General features: G+C 41.9%; 1 protein-coding gene and 2 long non-coding RNA genes across 3 annotated transcripts; 2 read left to right on the top strand and 1 right to left on the bottom strand.

Annotated features, from left to right (window-relative positions):
• Positions 1 to 1,228: 1,228 nt before the first annotated feature.
• spon2a (spondin 2a, extracellular matrix protein) lies at positions 1,229 to 15,382 on the bottom strand. The gene is made up of 7 exons (XM_088382023.1): positions 15,224 to 15,382; positions 13,049 to 13,130; positions 8,674 to 8,902; positions 6,119 to 6,339; positions 3,082 to 3,273; positions 2,514 to 2,685; positions 1,229 to 2,020 (listed from the first exon to the last, which is right to left on the bottom strand). Exons 3-7 carry the CDS (start codon positions 8,900 to 8,902, stop codon positions 1,830 to 1,832), a joined length of 1,005 nt encoding a protein of 334 aa, XP_088238149.1. The 5' UTR covers positions 13,049 to 13,130; positions 15,224 to 15,382; the 3' UTR covers positions 1,229 to 1,829.
• Positions 6,328 to 11,808, top strand: LOC148404427 (uncharacterized). Its single transcript, XR_015859679.1, has 3 exons — positions 6,328 to 6,479; positions 11,247 to 11,400; positions 11,744 to 11,808. It is a non-coding gene; the product is annotated as an uncharacterized LOC148404427 (long non-coding RNA).
• On the top strand, positions 13,836 to 16,936 carry LOC148404428 (uncharacterized). Its single transcript, XR_015859684.1, has 3 exons — positions 13,836 to 14,069; positions 14,285 to 14,359; positions 16,769 to 16,936. It is a non-coding gene; the product is annotated as an uncharacterized LOC148404428 (long non-coding RNA).
• The last annotated feature ends 1,128 nt before the right edge of the window (positions 16,937 to 18,064 follow it).

Raw genomic sequence — 18,064 nt, forward strand, 5'->3', positions numbered from 1 at the left:
CACGGGAGAAAAACAAAACCTGGAGGCTGCCTTTTGTGGCGTTTCTATTAGCGGCACCGCTTCGGATCCTTTTTGGGTGGATAAGTTTTAGCTTTCCTGTGTTCAGATAAATATTTTAATTTAAAGAGAAGTTTTCCCACCTGAGTTGAAAGTGACAGCTAGGTAGCGCTCATGTACGAAGTTGTACTTGCCTTATCTTAGGCGTCCACTGTATGGCGCTAAACAACCAAAAACGTCATTGCGGCAGCGGGATGATAAACAAGTTCACTGTAAATAGGGCAAAATAATCACTTTAAGCCAGGTCGGTGATTGATTGATTGATTGATTGATTGATTGATTGATTGATTGATTGATTGATTGATTGATTGATTGATTGATTGATTCATTGATTCATTCATTCATTCATTCATTCATTCATTCATTCATTCATATATGTGTGTATGTTTTTATTTATTTATAACCAAATCAGTGTTTCTGCCTCACAACAATAGATGGATGAAGGAATCCGTTAAATGATGACTAGTAACAAATCTTAGGTCTTTACAGAAGTGTAATTTTGCGTATAAGTCACCAATGAGTTGACCTCCAAATTGCTGTCATTTCAAAAAAAAAAATTCCCACTGGATGTAATTAAAAGAGAAATCATCTGTTGCCAACAGAAAAAATAACTATGAAGAGTATAAAGAAAAAAAAGTGTATAATAAACTAAGATAACGTGCAACCATTCACCCTCTGATGACGTGTGGTATTTGATCAATATGCTGTTACAGTCATTCATAGCATTTCACTATAAGTAGCTGCATCTCTGGTTCAGGCATGCCTCCAACAACTGTGGAAGCCTCTCTGTGCTAGGGGTCAGAGGTCATCTTTAAACAACCCTGATCCAAGTAGACCATATTTTACTTCCCACAGGCCAATTTGCAGACTGTCCGACTCTGCTGTCAGGTAAAATAAGGAACAAAAATGGTTTCAGGCGATGTCAAAGTATGGAAGGTATTCTTAAAAAGATATATATGATTTAATAAATAACTGTAGATTAAAAGGCATTTTTTGGGGTACGGTCTACATAGAACTTTTTCTGTTGACTAGATTTTTCTCAAACAATGTAGAATTTGAATCGGATAATCGCTAGCTGTCAATAAAGTTCTCTTTCTTAATAAGGTTCTCTAAGAGCTGTGGAAACAGGAAGATGTTTATTTTCCCAAATTGAAAGCCACACACAAGTGTCCTATTTTGAAAAACACTTCACGTTTATTCATGAGTAATACATGAGTTAGAATACGGTATATACAAAACGTTAACATTAAAATAACCAAAATAGAACAACGTATAAATATTCCCTTTAAAAATGGCATCTTGTTTTAAAACAAATAAGCTTCTTTAATGGCTGGATGAATGTTTTAAGCCGTTATTCATGTTCATCAGTTGGGGCGTGAGGTTATTTTGGAAAGTGCTGTATGTGGCCAGTGGTCAGTGAAAAGAGTTTGCTGTGTGCGTAATAGAGCCACTGTGGGCAGGCACTTGACTGACTTGATGGAGGTTACAGAGGACTCATTTGAATTCATTTAACTTTTACTCACCTCAGCAACAACACCTCACATGAAGTGTTTTTGTATTTGTTGTTGTTTTTCACCATTGGTCCAACACTGCTACATTTGCCATCAAGGGAGAACTACACACAAAAACTAATAGGCAACACAATAAATGCAGTCTTGACAGGGAGGAAAATCCTTTGCATTACCAAGGGAATAACGCAAAAAGGTTTCTCAGTCCAGCAGTAATACCATGAGTCCCAGTGTTGAATACTGGCAGCACCCGTGATCTGTGTGTTAGTGGCGCTTCTTCACGCAACTGTGCGGTATGCACTCAGCTTGTTCCTCCAGCTCAGGGCAAGGATCGCCAGCATTGGCCGGCCGTAGAAGGATGTAGCGTGTGCGATGGCGGACGCCACCTTTAGAGCAGGGCCCCAGACACAAGCCCCAGGATGACCAGAGGGACACTTCACAGTCGAGTGGAGTCACTATGTCAGTGGAAAAACAGATAAATATTGATTAAACTGCAACTGAACCACTTTCGATGAGGTAGTAAAACAAGATTCTTGTTATCCATAAAAATGACTGAGAAAAAAAAAAACAAGCATGGGTAGAACATGCAAATTCCACACAGAAAGGCCAAAGCCAGCAGGCCCTGATTCTTCAGTCACTAAAAAAATATTCTAATACTGTGGGTGTGATAAGAATGATTTTGTTGTAAGCCAATTTATATGACTTTTTTGCAAAAATGTAGAAGGGTCAGTTGGCTAAGTTGGCAGTTGCTAAATTGGCAACAGTGCTGTTTCTTCCTATATTCCAGCAGCCTGTATCAGCCTTGTGTCACTCTGCTGCCTCTCTCAGGTCTATCTTGGTATTATGGCAGACATCTGCTTTGGTGGACGATATTTCCAGTTGTTGGTGGAGATACATGATCATTATGTGTGTGCTGTGCTGTTGATCATCTCAACAACGAGGGCTCACCTGAGAATCTCTGAGGAGTGATGGAGTTTGGGAGGATATGATTGGACATGGGTACTTGGCGGTGAAGAGATCTGCTCTGCCTCGTGATCTTTATGCTGGCAATGGGTGGAAGTTCATTCAGGCGTGGATAGTAGAAAGAGTTGGCGGGGTGGTTTGGCATCTGAGAGGTGATCTGAAAGACACATAGAAACAAAAACATACTGTCAGGTATAATTCACTCAGCGAGCCAACAAATGTCCAAGAGCCCAACTTTTAAATGCCTTTTGTTATATAAGAAAGGTCTTTTTTTATTATATGGCTTCAGGTCAGGTGAGTTCTGCCAAGCTTTCACTTTTAGGGGAAATCTGCTGAAGTCCTACTTCTCAATCTATTTCTCATACTAGCAGTTGAGACATTGGCCCGATCTTGTCAAACATTGGAAATAATGGCTATACTTCTCTTTGTATACTGTTAGCAATATATTCTTAAATGCTGTAACGAACAAATACAAAGAACCAGTGTCGATAGACGTAATACCATTGTCAAATGTCTGTTTTGTAGGAGTAACCATTTTAAGACGCTAATTCACCTTCGAGATGTTTTCTGGAGGACTGGTGGGAAAGTTAGGGGAGGAGAAAGTGAACCCGCTGTCGGTCCCGGCGTCATAAGGTTGCAGGTCAATGGTCACGTCCTGTTTCCAGTGACCGCCCTCGCACAGGTTTAGGCTGTCCACGCCGACAAACCAGTCAGGGCTGGGGATCATCTTCACCATCAGCGACAGCTGAAACAATAGGATCAACAATATGCTTTTCAGGTTTGTGCTTCTAATGTTGTCATCACATTTTAATTGTAAAGGTGAGAGAAACTGCTTGAATTCTTTTGTGCAGATGCAAGGGACGTGTTTTCACATTTTACAATTACAGTCTACTTGGGACCAAGTGACCGACCAGATTCAGGATGAATCTCCATCTGTAGATCAGGAGCAGTACGCTTTGATCTTGCAGTTGACGATTTCTCGATAAAACAAGTCTGACAGACACACGGACGTGTTTAGGATTTACTGGCCCAGGCAAAAGGTATGCCCAGGGGAGACATGTTGATACCACGTGCGCAAGCCAAAGTAAAAAACACCTCAACCGTATTTCTTCATCCAATGATAAAAAGAAAGACCCGCACGCATGTTCCTATGCAGGTTTGCCTGTGTGATGAAAGTTTTCCGTGAGCTCATGACCTCATCCAGGAAGGAGCCTGGGAGTCAGCACATGCTGGGCTGGCTTACACCCAGAATCCTGCAGAACCTTTTCATATCTGAAGAACTACTGAAAATAGGAGCCATGCTGACATCTTCAATGAACCAATCAAGGTCTCTCTTTTTGTCCAGCAAGAAAACTCTTCCACTAGCTAGATGTTTACCTCGTGATTCGTGCCCAGTGTGACTCACAATGGCAATTGTACAAATAAAACAACAGCAAGAAGCTCATCAGGTTTATGGAGACATGCCGTACTATCCATGTTTGAGACACCGTATTTGTGGCTTTGTGGATGGCTGGAGAAGGATAGCCTAAAAAACAAGCTTGCATAAAAGCTGAATAACAGATGAAGCAGTCAACAGACACTCATCATTCTGTCATGTTCTACAAACCGCACAACTGTCTGACCCGCATTGCCTTTCCGCCTCTGGTCTAGAAGAATTTGGCCCGGTCGACAGACGCCTCAGATGATAAGTTGACAACAAAGATGTGCTCCAGCGGGATTGTTTATGATTTTCAGGGCTCCCAAGGTCTGGCGGTGGAATAGCCAATAAAGATAATGTAGGTCACAAGGCACATAGCAATGATTTAAAAACACACCACTATCCATTTTACTCATGAGACAACATAAAGCAACGCACAAAAAGGCGTTTTAGTTCAATATTACCTGTAGAGGTAGATTCAATATATTTTTATTGTTAAATAATTTATGAGTGGTGCACTCCAATGTATTCCCAGCCACAGAAGAGTCTCCGGCTGACCTTTGCAATTTATTTTTCAGTACGGCAGCTAAGCCGTGACAACCAAATTTGCAGCCAGGAAATCAAAGTTGCCATCCTCATCCCACAGTGTTTTGACACTTGACTGAGCTACACACAACAATGGTGGCACTTGCTTGGATCAAATGATATTTTTTAAGGGAATATTTTAATGCAAAATGAGTCTATATTCTTACTTCAATCAATTAAAAGTATTACACTGGTAGGCTAAGTAGCTCAAACAGCATTGCATTTTATTCCAGGTACTTGTGCTGTTTAGGAATGCCGTAACACTATCCGACGATGGCACACTGGTGCGACATTACACAACTGTTGAGACTTGTGTACACAAAGAGGCATCACAGTGGAGTCATTTCTATTTCCTGAGGTATTACGCAATCTCTGCAGACTTATGGTTGAGCCCTCTTATTGCTCATCCAAAAATCAGATTGGTGTCAGTCTTCATACCTAAATATAGTTCAGAGAAAGTAAAACCTGTTTCGAAACCGCTAGTGGTGCTAGATGGCCGAGTATTTCCAAGAAATTAGCTGTATTTATATTGTAATGTAATTTCAAAAGAAAGCTGATTGAGTGCAGGCGCCACAACTATTGCGTTAAAGACATCTGACAATCAGACAGAATTCAGTGGGACAGGCGTCAGAGTCCAGACTGTGCAGGATGCACGTGGGCGTTTGTGGCTCCGGGGCCAGCAGTCTGATTGGGTGGTGGAAATCGGTGCTCAAGTGGTTCACTGTAGGACTGGGTACATTTTTTTTTCTCATTTATCAAAATGTATGAAAGGTACCAAGAAAAGAGCGTCAGACAATTCCTATTCAGCACCATTATAAAATCAGTGGCACGGTCAAGTGGTGTGGGGTTGCCCCAAGGCATTTCTCTTATTGGATTTCAGAGAACTGTCACTTCTTGGGGCACAGTCTTGGTTACCAGGACTTGACTAAGAACTGACAGATTGAAGTCCTCAATGGACAGGGCAGATCAAAATACAGAGTGTTGTTGCCAGAGAGGTGTCCTTGACCCAGGTGCTTGACTTCCAACTAAGTGGGGCACAGTCATGTTGTGCAGCACGTGGCACCAACATTTGTAGTTGGTTGTGTTGATGCAAGCAGTCAATAACCGAGTTTTTTCAAGATCCGACGAATTAAGGCTTACTTCTACCTCGTCATCTTTTATATGGAGTTAGATTGGGGTCAAAAGTTTTGTACTTGAAAAAGAGTACAAACGAAGAGGAGGGAAAAATAATTTTGAATTATGTACATGGAAGGGATTCGAAGATGTAATCCAATACCTGGAGAGAGCGATACGGCCCTTATTCAGCCGATTTTAATTTGGTCTTGAAATGTGTTTAACTCAGACATTGGCTGGCCAGTTTGAGTCAAGATTTACAGCCCAGTTACGTTGTGTCACAACGCTATGATGTCACACGTTTCAACAGCTGACACAGCATTTGCCTTTGCGTCCACACTCCCTGCGGTGATCAAAGTTTACGGCTCCAAACCATACCGTTCCCGGCTGAACTGGACCGTTTGCAGGAAATGTGGCTTTTTAACGCTGTCTGAGCATGTGCGTGTGTTTTGTGAATGAGTTTGACTTCAAGTACCAGTGAGTTCCTGGGAAGCATGAGCAACTCCGTGGAGCTGTGCCCGATTCCGTTCGGGATGCCGGCCGTCCGGTACATGGTGCCGACCGAGCGTCTCCTCCTTGCCTCTTTGGCCGACTTCATCAGCTCCACCGTCACGCCAACTTCGGCAAAGTTCTGCACCCCTTCGCTGGCCTTAGCGCCCTCCTCCCAGAGCCGAAAATGGCGATTATGGCTCACCGCTGAAGTGAGAAAGACACACAAGAAAGAAGAGAAGACAGCAGTGAGATTCTTATTCTTTGGAATGCATCCCAATGTCAGTGAAGGACCACAGAGCCTCTGCCAGACGCTGAGATCACTTCCACCGTGCTGGAGTCTGTAGGTATTTCAATGACTGCCTCCAGCTTCCTGCATTTAAACACATAATCACCGCCGCCGCCCCAAAAGAGCTTAAATGCATATCTCCAAATACTTTCTTCATCTACACGGATAAAACCAATGTGCTTTGGCTGTCAAGATGTTCAAATCCATGTGGTTTGCAGGTCTTTAATTCCTAAAAAGCCTTACTTTACTGATATTTTTTTGCGAACTAACTAAACCATTTGTTTCACATTCTCAGATATCGTCCTGGCTATCTGTGAAGGGACCCATATTTAGTTTAAAATGAAGCTTCTTATTGAAAAAAAAAGACAGTAGCACTGGACCGGACCCAGTGGTTTTAAGGCCAGAGCAGGGTTAGCCAGAAACACGCTGACAAATGCTCTGATGGTTCTGCCTTACCTCACTTTGCAAGGTTCACACACACGCACAAGCACACGCAGTCATACTTAAACACTCCTGACACATGTATTAATGCACACAGCGCAGCAAGCCACACACAAACACACACACACACACAACGTGACCAGGACACTTCACACACTATCCCGTTACTCCCCGTTCTGTCATTACTTGTGCCCATAATTGCATTTCCATCCTAACTAGGTTCCCACAAGCATCAAGACCTTGAAATTCAATAACCCATCATGTTTTTTTTAAACCCCACCAAGATATTAAGGCAGCCCCTTTTTTTTTTTTTTTTTTTACACGCTTCATTCACCCAGAGCAGTGTCCTTGTCCCGTCAATAAAGGAGCCTTAAACCATTCTCCAAACATCTTGATGGGTTGTCCCCTCTTAAATCCATTGATGACACACTCTTGCCACCAAAGCTCTGGTTTCTGCCTCTTCATGGAGTAAGTAGGCCATCATCTTCTGGCAAGGTAGGACCAGTGCGGCTGAAACCGAAGCAAGCCACGGTCGCCACAGGCACTGACGCACAACCGTGGTCTGGCGCAAACACACATGGACACACACATGCATCAACATCTGCCATCCATCCGTATTTGGAAGGGAAAAAGGAGCCGAGATGAGCTTGAATTGTTTCCCATTCTGCTCCGAGCTTTGAGGAAAGTTCTGACCCGACCACGCCCCGATAGTCATCACCCACCTTCTCTAAGCCCCAAACCTCCGCTGCACTCTTTATCGCCAGCACTGTGGTAAACCAGTGGAAATGTGTGGGTGTGGGCGGGAGGAAGGGTAATAGAAAACTATCATAGATATGGCTGGACAGTCAGGAGACAGTTAGAGAAACACAGAAATCCATCTGGTAGCGTTTAGGCCGTCTGCTATTCACCACTTAGCTCATTAACATCCCGCCACTGCTTGTGTCTGTGAGCAGAAGTGCGTGCTGACAGCAAGGCCATAAAGTGACACTTGATAGAGAGCAAAAATACCAGTCAACGGGCAATCTGAATAGTTTGGATTGGAAAAGGATGAAGGTGGAATGTCATCAACTACGATGGAACAAACTCAATTAAGCAAAGTGGGGATTTTGCATCGGGTGTAAGTGGAGAAGCGAGGCAGCAGACACAGCAGTTCGGTAAAAAGCAAGCATCGATCCATTTTCTATAGCGCTCGTCAAATCAGGGGTGAGGTGGAGCCTAACCCAGCTGACTCTGGGCAAGAGCCAGGAACACTGGACTGCTTGCCTGCCAAACCAGAGGGTCAGAAGTTGCAAATCCAGGGCCAGAAGTGAAAAGCCTGCCACATTGGATTTTTTAGCTACAGGTGCTTCAACTCTAATGTGGACCTGGATTTGCCACCTCTGATGTTGACCACCGAGCATTTACACTCTCGTTACACCTATGAAGACTTTAGAGCAGGGATGTCCAGCTCCAGTCCTTGAGGGCCGCTGAGCTGCATATTTTAGTTTCCTTCCTCCAACACAGCTGATTCAAATGATCAGTTCTCCAGCAAGCTCTGAAGAAGACTGATCACAACCCTAATCATTTGAATCGGAGGGAGTCATCTAAATCACCCAGGACAGTGGCCCTCCAGAACCAGGTTAGGACACCGCTGGTTGAGAGGCAAGTTTTGATGATTTGAGAGGAGAGGGTAAACTTAAGCGCAGGGGAGAACATTCAAAATCTCAACAGGGAGGCTGAAGCCAGGATACGACACCAATGTGACACGAGCCATAAAACTACTAAATTATTCAAAGATCAAAGTACTATTTTATGCCAGTATGACTTCTCACCTATGAGTTTGGACCACTGTGCAGGAGGCCTGAACAATGGATACTGCTTTGGGAAGGCCTGTGGACTCCAGTGGCCCGTAAATACCACAATGTAGGAAGCAGGGCCTTTGGCTGTGCATTCGCTCCCGTTGAGTGGCCGCAGAGGATCAGCAAAAGTGAGGCACAGCTTCAAAAGCACGAGTAGCAGTTGCCACAGCCAAGCACTCTTCAGTTGTTGTGATGACATCATCTGAAAGAAAGACACGGGTTAAATATGTGTCTTGACTAATTTATTGTTTCTGACAATCAGGGAAATTCTGCAAAGACAACATTCGCAATCTCTAGAGATGCTTGTTTTTATGTCCTGTTTTGAAACTCTTGATTGTCTTGTTTTTGAGTCAGCTGTTGTTGTCCAACTTCATTTAATGGCCATTCATCATCTCATCAAGCCACTTGGCTTGAGGTAGAATTTGCATCCCACTTTATTAGTCTGTTGCTCACAGTCAAAACTCTCTATTAAATAGAATTAAATACAACTGTCATTGTTAACTATTATAGGCTACAATTACTGTCATTGAAATGTTGGCCGGGCTAAAATTGAATGAAGAGGTGTGCGCGCACACGCACGCACGCACACACACACACACACACACGTTTTACTTAGATCGGACTGGACCTAATGTAAATGAACTTATAAAACTTTTTTACCAGTTGTTTGTTGCTACGTGCACAAAACAAGCCAACTATTTAGTTGTTTTCTCCTCAATCAAGAACATTTTAGGAGCTGCAGCAAATGTGCACAAACTCAACAGTTGTTATAAAGAAGAGAAAATTATGACCTGTATTGAAATGTAAATGTATAAAAAATGTATGTAGACGCTGTTGGTTCGCTTCCCATCCATTGCTGTTTCCAGTGGGTTGTGTCACAAAGGGATTCCGTCGTAAAAACTCTGCCAAACAAATCATGCGTGTGACTCATTGTGGCTACCCCTGACGGGACAAGCCGAAAATCCCATACAAAAATAGCTAGAAAGGGATTATTGTAGAATTACACCTCATAAAATTGTCATGTACACAAATAGATGATATCATCATGAACATTTAGGTAACCGATACGGGACAATCAATCGGTGGCTTGACATAGAAATGTCGCTATGAGCTCATAAAAGACCGACCTCATCCATCTTATCTAAGCTCCGTGAAACGTTTGAACCGCTTTGCCTTTTTTAAAATTCCGCTATTGCTCATGGTTGTGTGCATGTGTGTGTGTGCATGTGTGTGTGTGTGTGTGTGCCTACACTGGTGTTAAAGCCATACCAAAATAAGACAACGTGGATTGCATCCCTAATGATAGACGCAAATCCAGTCTGCTGTGCTGCTCTACTGACCTCAGCGACTGACCACGCGCTGGCCGCCAAGTCAGACTCGTACTGACTTCCTTTAATAAGCGGAGCAGCGAGACAGAGCTTGTCTTTGAAGTTTGAATATTTAGGTCAGCTCGTCCTTTCATCACGTGCAAACCATACACAATGCACCCGAACTACTCAATCCCTCAGCAGAAAATTTGTGACTCGATTACTTTTTTCACACATCCTCCCTTAGTCTGTCACTGTTTTAAAAAATAATGAGCTGGGTGACCTCAAACTTAAAAATGAACGTTGTTAGGCAATTGAACGAGACATTTTAAGTTTTGCTTTTGTGAAACTTGGCTTTTCTACAGATTTGTTGTGCCTTGTATTGAATCACAACGTAAAGAAAATAATTTTGGAAAAAACACTTTGCTTTGTTGTGCCATGAGTTTCCATCATTTATATTTTGAACTTTTTACCCACTTAAATGACTGTTTTAGGCTGAAATATAAAATTTTTACACAGTTGTGTGATTGACATAGTCACATTACCCCCCCCATCTTCTCTTTGGCTTCATTCATTCCATAATCCCTTTCTTTTAGCAATTATCCATCTTTTGATCACCTTACTTTTGTAATTTATCCCTTCTTTCCCATGATTAACCCATCCTCCCAAACGCTCCCTTTATTCTTGCCACTCAGTTTCTCCTCACATGGATCTCACCATTTAATTTCGTCCTCTCACTCATCCTACAATGGTTTGACCTCCCAACATTCACTCCATCATTCATTCTTCTTTCTGCGTTTGATGAATTCCACCATTTGAGATTCTCTCCTCCTTCCCACATAGTCACCCATCATCCTTCTTTTCTCTCCTTTATCCCTACTCCCATCTCACCATCCTATTCCTCCAGGGCATCCTACCTTGAGGTAACGTGATCGTATGTATTTGCTGTATTATTAGCCCGTGTTTTGAGTCTTTTAACTATGTGTGTGCATGAGATGGAGAAACAGGAGAGTGACGGCCTTCGACAGCCCGCTGTGCCGTTTCGGTGCGCTACTATACTATAACTAAACCTGGGAGCAGCTGCAGAATGCCCTCAGTTAAATTTGGTCAAGTGGACTAGCACACAAAAAAGCACGCGTGTGCACATTGTCCCCAAGGTCTATTTCAAGGGGTCAGATTTTGTTACTTGGCCCTCGGAGCTGCAAAACTCCCAAGTCTTGACACTTTTTTTTCCCCTAGAGTGCAGGCCTGCACGTGACGAGTGTTTTATCAATTCCCGGGCTCCATGAAGTGTGCGTGCAGCACTGTTTTAAGAGCCTGCTGTAAAAGTGCTTGCAGGATGGAGATGCAAAAGAACGTGACCATCTCAATGGCTGTGGGAGAAGTAGAGAAGGTGAGATGCTAAGTGATAAAACTAACTTTAGAAGGTCACTTTTGTGGAACTCAACTCATGACATAGCAACTTAATAGTGTTTTTAAATTGATATCTGATGACTTCTGCTCTCCGTCTCTTGCAACTTGTATCTTGACTGCTGCTAATGCAATAATACGTACAAATTAATAACTAAAGGTAAATCGTGAAGAATGCTGCTATATTATTATGTACTATGTCCCGTTCTCGTGATGTATTGGGGATTTTTAAAAAAATTAATGGGTGTTTACAGAATATACCGATGTAATGGATGCCATGGGCTGCACAGTAGTACATAAAACTTCCCTTTCTGTATCTCCCACAGGATGCTGACTGCTTAGCTAGCAGGCGGTGACAGTGTGGGTTCAATCCTCGAGTGGGGCAGACGGGAAAAGGGCATATGGGCAAGTCTGAATTTAGAGCTGCATGCCTTTGGAGTATTACAGTGTTGTGGCACCACATGCCGGGCATCACTGAGGTTTACTGGATGAGATGCAACAACGTACAGTATATGTTGCTATTCTGGCGAATTAAAGAAACTGTTGTTTGAAAATCTATACACTTAATTGCTGCAACATTTATGCTATTTTTTATTTTCTCATCTATGGTGTTCTCCATTATATGTTAGCATTACTAATCGAGTTGACTTTTGTTTCACAATTTTCTATTTTCTTTAGTTTTGTCAGTTTTACAGCAAACTTTTACCGGGCCTGACAGCTTGAAACAGGCAAATTTTTCCTGGGAACTGTGCAAGTCTTCTTTTTGTGTCCTCTATCTGATTCTGGGATGTCGTGACAGCCAACACAATTAGAAGAACAACCCGCCCATGGTAAAATCTCTGTAAAAACAAAGACAACTCACGCCAGGATTTTAGGATGTGTTCTAAATGATTTACTCACTCCCTAATCTCGGATCTTTACACTACCGGCATTTTCACATAGTGGACTTTTTTGGGCAAATAACAAATAGTTTTCTTGAACCTCTTGCTATTAATTATTTCTGAGAGCCTGACTGTCGGTTGGCTGATTTGATCAGAAAGTAAAACAAACACTAGCGGGCCTATTTTATGCCTAGCCTAAATTTGGCACAAGCACAATCATTTTCTTTTGGTGCCTACAGTTAGACACACTAGGTGTTTGCGCCGTTGTGGGAGTGAACACAGCTGAATTGCTTCTCGGCGAATGGAAGCTGCCCTTTAAATTTAACACAGAAGAGGCACTTGGTCTACATGGCAGAAGCATGAACGGTCCATGACACACACAAAGTACTGATCGACCTGCTTTCAGTTGGTCGAAAGGTTAGCCGACTTTCAGCCACCGATTTGTCAGGTGTGCTGGGGGGCTTGCACTTGCAAAACCAAGATGCACCGTTTTTTTCAACCACTCAGCTGTGGTTGTTGGGCTGAACTAAATTTTGCCACACATTTTCCCATGTATACGAGAGGAAAAGGTTTTCGCTAAAAACCTGGTGAAACTTCCGTCATCTTTATTCACAACAATATTCGCCCAGCCATTCTATGAAATATGAGTAGTAGAAGTAAAGATAACAGTGTGGACAGATGTCACTGCAGAAACGGTCCATTGCTTATTTCATCTTAAGACAGTGCGGAGTACAACAAACAAGTTCTGACCTGGATTTTCAGCAATGTGGGTTAATGAAAGTTCACCAGCTGGAGTCAGAGGTTTTCCTTAACAGCCACTGTCCCGTCTGCTCTGTTTTGAGGATAGAAAAGGAGGTCAGTGCTGTCAGGCTGTTTAACATCATCAATCACAAGCACTTTGAAAGAAATGCACTCCCACACATCCTTACGCACATAAAGCGCATCTTTTTCTGTGCAATTTGTCCTTTTCAAGTGCAAAAGGCAAATCTGTTCAGGCAATTAGAAGATGTCATGTGACCACTGCAGCAATAACAATCATCAATTGACCCCAATTCTAGACAATGAGACTTAGAGTATCTTTTGACATTCACTTTGAACTTGTCAGGATATAACACTTATAAACACATTTCATGACTTTCCGCACAGCCACACCGAAATCTGTCAGTCAACACACAGACATGACATAGACTGATGACTACAGTATATGCACCACACAGTCTTGAATGTATGCTTATTTTGATTTCACTCTTACATTATTACATTGATTATGCGCAGACGCACCAAGTGTTTTTTTTCTTTCCATCCAGACGGAAGACATAATAAAAGCAGGGGATGTGGCGAGGGGCCAAACGTGCCGCCACATGGGCACCTCTCACTGTGTTATTACGGCAGAGTCATGCAGAGATAATATACACATTGACTTCAGCTCTTATACACAGGCGAGGAGTTATGCACGCACAAGCGCACATTTGCACTCGTTTGCACACACGCAAAGTCAGCTCAGATGTTGGTTTTTAACAAGAAAATGTCAGGAAGGTCATTCGCCGCGTTCCTCCTCGGATGCGATCAAAGTTGGCAAGCGCTGACGTACGGAGAAAGATAAATACTCTCAATTCTGGAACTGTTGACTGTCTCATGCAGGCAGAGAACGGGAAACAATGACAGAGTGGGCAAGCGATCAGAGAGGAAAGTGAAACGTCTACAGATCTTCAAAGCCTCCATTACAAACATATTTTGACCCGAAGGAACCTGAAATGAAGTATACTCCAATGTAAGGTGATGCTACAAAAGTTTTGGTCATTATTATTATTATTAAAATTAAAATTTTGTGGAAGAAATTTGGATGGAACAATATTTGATAATATGTGGTGGAGCTTAAAATGCATTGTTTGTGTGTGTGCGTGCGAGTGTGCGTGTGCGTGCGTGTGTGCGTGTTTAACCACAATTTAATATATCTATTTTTTATCATGTAATATTTATTGACAGGAGTGGGTGCCGGCATTTTAGCTGGTGAATATTTGAATTTCTCAATGAGGACAAATAAAGGAGTGATGCCAAAAGGTGAGTAAAAGTAATGATCTTTCATTGGCTGACAGGGGTCCTCGGACACGATTTTGAATGTGCAGTGTTGACGTGGTGTGGGGCAAAATGACATTTTTCTTTTTAAAAATGTACAGGGCCCCAAATCTCTGTTAATCTACTGCTAGCAATTTATCTAGAAATAGTATGTGTGTATATATATATATATATATATATATGTATATTGTAATACATTAAATAACATAATACATAATATAGACGCAGTATATATTGGTTGATATAAAAATTATTATGTTCATAAATGTGATAAAGCAACCACTAAACTGCACAAATGTTTGGAAAAAAAATTTCATTAAAAAAAATAAAAACATGAGATTGCAAAAGTGTGCACACCCTCTTAGCAGTGGGGATGTGGCTGTGTTCAGACGTAATCAATTACATTCAAAAGGTTTTAATATTTTTTCACATCACATCATACAGCATTAGCCCTGATTCCCACAGAGCTTCTGTGACTCTGGCTCTCCCTGAAAAAAAATAAAGGTATCAATAAACAAGTGTGTGTTTGTTTACGTTTGCATACAGTATAGTATGCGAGAGTGCATGTGTGTCCATTCATAAATGCAATCAAATGAAAAGAAATTTTGAAAATAAAAATAAAAATTCCCAACATGGCATGAGTCAACATACTCTGTGTAATATTAAAATGAAGTTTAAAATAAAAACGTATTCCAATTCTCTACACTGCGACATGAAAACTTCACATACACTTGAGTGGAATTCCAAATGCAGCGGCAGATCTTTTTCCAATTTGCGTCTTAAACAGGGAATGAAAGAAACTGTCTCTGCATGGAGAGAACAAATTTTATAGTGTAGTGTGTGTCCTACCTGTGTTGCTTCAAATCAATCAGTGGCTGAGTCACGCTGCTGCCCGGTGGTGGGTTCGATACCTCTGCGAGGACGCAAGCTCCACGTGTCGCCTAAGCTGTCACTGGCGCAACCTTATCAACTTTTACCGGCTTTATCCCTCCCTTCTCTCTCTCATCGCTGTCTCCCACTGTCGCCCACCTCTTTCTGTGGCTTTCTCCTCCCCCTCCTCTTCCCCTACCTCTCCTTGTATGGGAAAGAGGTTAAAAGAGCATTTCTCCTCTCCTCCACTGTCTACATCCTTCCTCCTTCAGCCCTCTTTTCTCTCTCTGCTGACAAGTTAATCAACACCACATTGCACTTCACTGCTCTGCATTATGTATTCATGTGCAGGTGTGAGGATTCTAAGAATATATAGTCGGGGAAATTTGAAATGGAGACAGCAGTTGTTTAGTGAGTGGAGAAAAAAAGCCTGAATGATGTGGCAGATCCAACTGTGATGTCAACTGAAAGGCTGCTTTTCTTCAGGTCGGTGTGTGTGCACACGTGTGTCAGACGTGTAGTCACTACAGCTGCTACACACATGGTCAACTCGGGAGGTTTTTTTTTTTTTTTTTTTTTATATAGAAAACCCTAACCCTCACTCATCATCATGTCAAATCTCCGGCTAAATGAAGCTGCGTGTGGAAATGTTTTTATAAAACAGGAGTATATATATGAAGGGAGGGAGCTACATTGCTGATTGATGTCAATGACCTCAGCATCTTACGCTAATGAGAAACAGTACAAATACACAAGCGTGTACATGCATGAGTGGTCACACAAAATGACTCATGATCTGAACTCTGCAACAAACCCACTACCAAATTGTGGGCATTGAGATCTTAATGATTACCTGGAACACTGTGGTCATTTACAGTACACGCACATGCACTAGACTGTGCGAATGAGGTAAATGTCCAAACGAGCTCTCAGGTTGCTTCCTGTCAATGACGTGTACACATCATTGTCACACGGGCCAAGTCAGTGAAGCATTGAGGAGGAAAACCGTAGCTAATCAATTCGTTCAATGCTTCAGTGACACAAACCTTCAAAACCTCCGGGCACAACGCAAAAATAGAGTGGAACCTCTGAGGTCAACAAAATAATTCTTGGATGTTGGACTAACTCCTTTCAAAACAAATTGTCCAATAGGAAATCATGGAAAATTGACGAATTTGTTCCAGGGTCAAACTGTCAAACTGGTATATAGTTATCACAACCATTATGCCTTGGGATAGTATCGGGCTTCGTGCTGCTGGAAATTATCCAATTGGTTTGAAAATTATTGTTTTACGAATAAATAATGTACAGTATCATCGTTTATCTATTTATCCTAACACATAAAACGTTCTTCCACGAGACGTGTGGATCCATCATACACGTACAAGTTGGGTTTTAATTTTGCCCTCAAATTTTTTTTTTCAAAATGTTAAATATTTAGTTCCATAAAGGTTGGAAAAACTGCCTTATGTAACATTCACGATGCTCATACAGCTATGTTTTTCTACATCTTATCCCCTTCAGGGTGGCAGAACCTAGCCCAGCTGACTTCACTTTGGAGGGCAGGTGGCAAAGCCATTGAAAACAATGTCTGGACACTATTTGAACTCACAGCATTGGTTTGAAAAGAATGAGAATCTAAATCAGATCAACAGATAATCCATATCTTGTGACTGAGGTTTTGACAGAAAATATTCTTTACGTAGGGTACATTTTGGAAATAGTTATTTGCAAAGCAATACAGCATTATGTCAAACTGAGTGACAATACTGTATATGGCACAGCCGCTGCTTGATTTTGTTTGACTTTACTCCAGACTGGTTGTCATTAAATCACAAGGTCCACAGAAAAAGCATACATATGAGATATTTATTGTCTTCGATTATCCGAACATCCTGTCTACGCTCTACTCCGCTTCTTGCTCAAAAATCAGCCAAGAAAAGCTCCAGCTCACTCACAACACTAATGACACCACGCACTCTAGAAAATGGATCGATGCAATGAACTAACGTGCATGCGGAATATGAGCAGGAACTGGAGGACCCACAGATACCCACAAACAAGAAAAACATGCTACAGGTTCCTTTTTTTTGACTGTCAGAAAGAGTATGGTTGGACAAGTGTCACATTTTGTTGGGCACAGTAATACATCCATCCACCCATTTTCTGTACCGCTTGTCTTCATTAGGGTAGTAGGTGTGCTGGTGCATCCGATTTCAGCGGAGAGGCGGGATACAACTCGGACTGGATGCCAACCAATCTCATCCCACCGCACGTACTGCTAGTTCTAGAGTGAGAATGGATTTCATTACCATGACGACTAGGGCGAAGCTAGGAGTGGCTCCAAGTCCAAAAAAGCAAGTGCCAACTGTAACGCACACACAAGCCCCTACAAATTATGGATCCTATTTTCCCTCACGAGGGCAACGCTTCATTACGGAGTCAAAATATTTATTTTACAATTATCCTTAGTGTTATTAATCAGTTTATATGAAAACAAGGTTTAAACAAATTCTCCAAAGCAACACTTAAACAGGTTACTTTGTTGCTCACTGAACGTTTCAGGCACGTTTTTTTGATTGTCATTTTCCAAGTTGTGCATCCATTGGAGTCATTCAAATTTTAATGTATAGCAGATTCCCAAGGAGCAAGTGGATATGAATGAAACTTTATTATGTAATAATACCAATAATACTTTGGAAGAAAAATGTGAGAAGATTGCAGTGTATGGCCAAAATGGTATAAGATGACGGGTGATATTCTAGACAAAAAAAAAAAAAAGTCTGGTCATTTTTAATAGCATTTTAGGAATGTTTTTGT

Source organism: Syngnathus floridae, chromosome 1 (genome assembly GCF_059516105.1).
Source record: "Syngnathus floridae isolate MCC-2025c chromosome 1, RoL_Sflo_1.0, whole genome shotgun sequence".
Classification (NCBI taxonomy): domain Eukaryota; kingdom Metazoa; phylum Chordata; class Actinopteri; order Syngnathiformes; family Syngnathidae; genus Syngnathus; species Syngnathus floridae.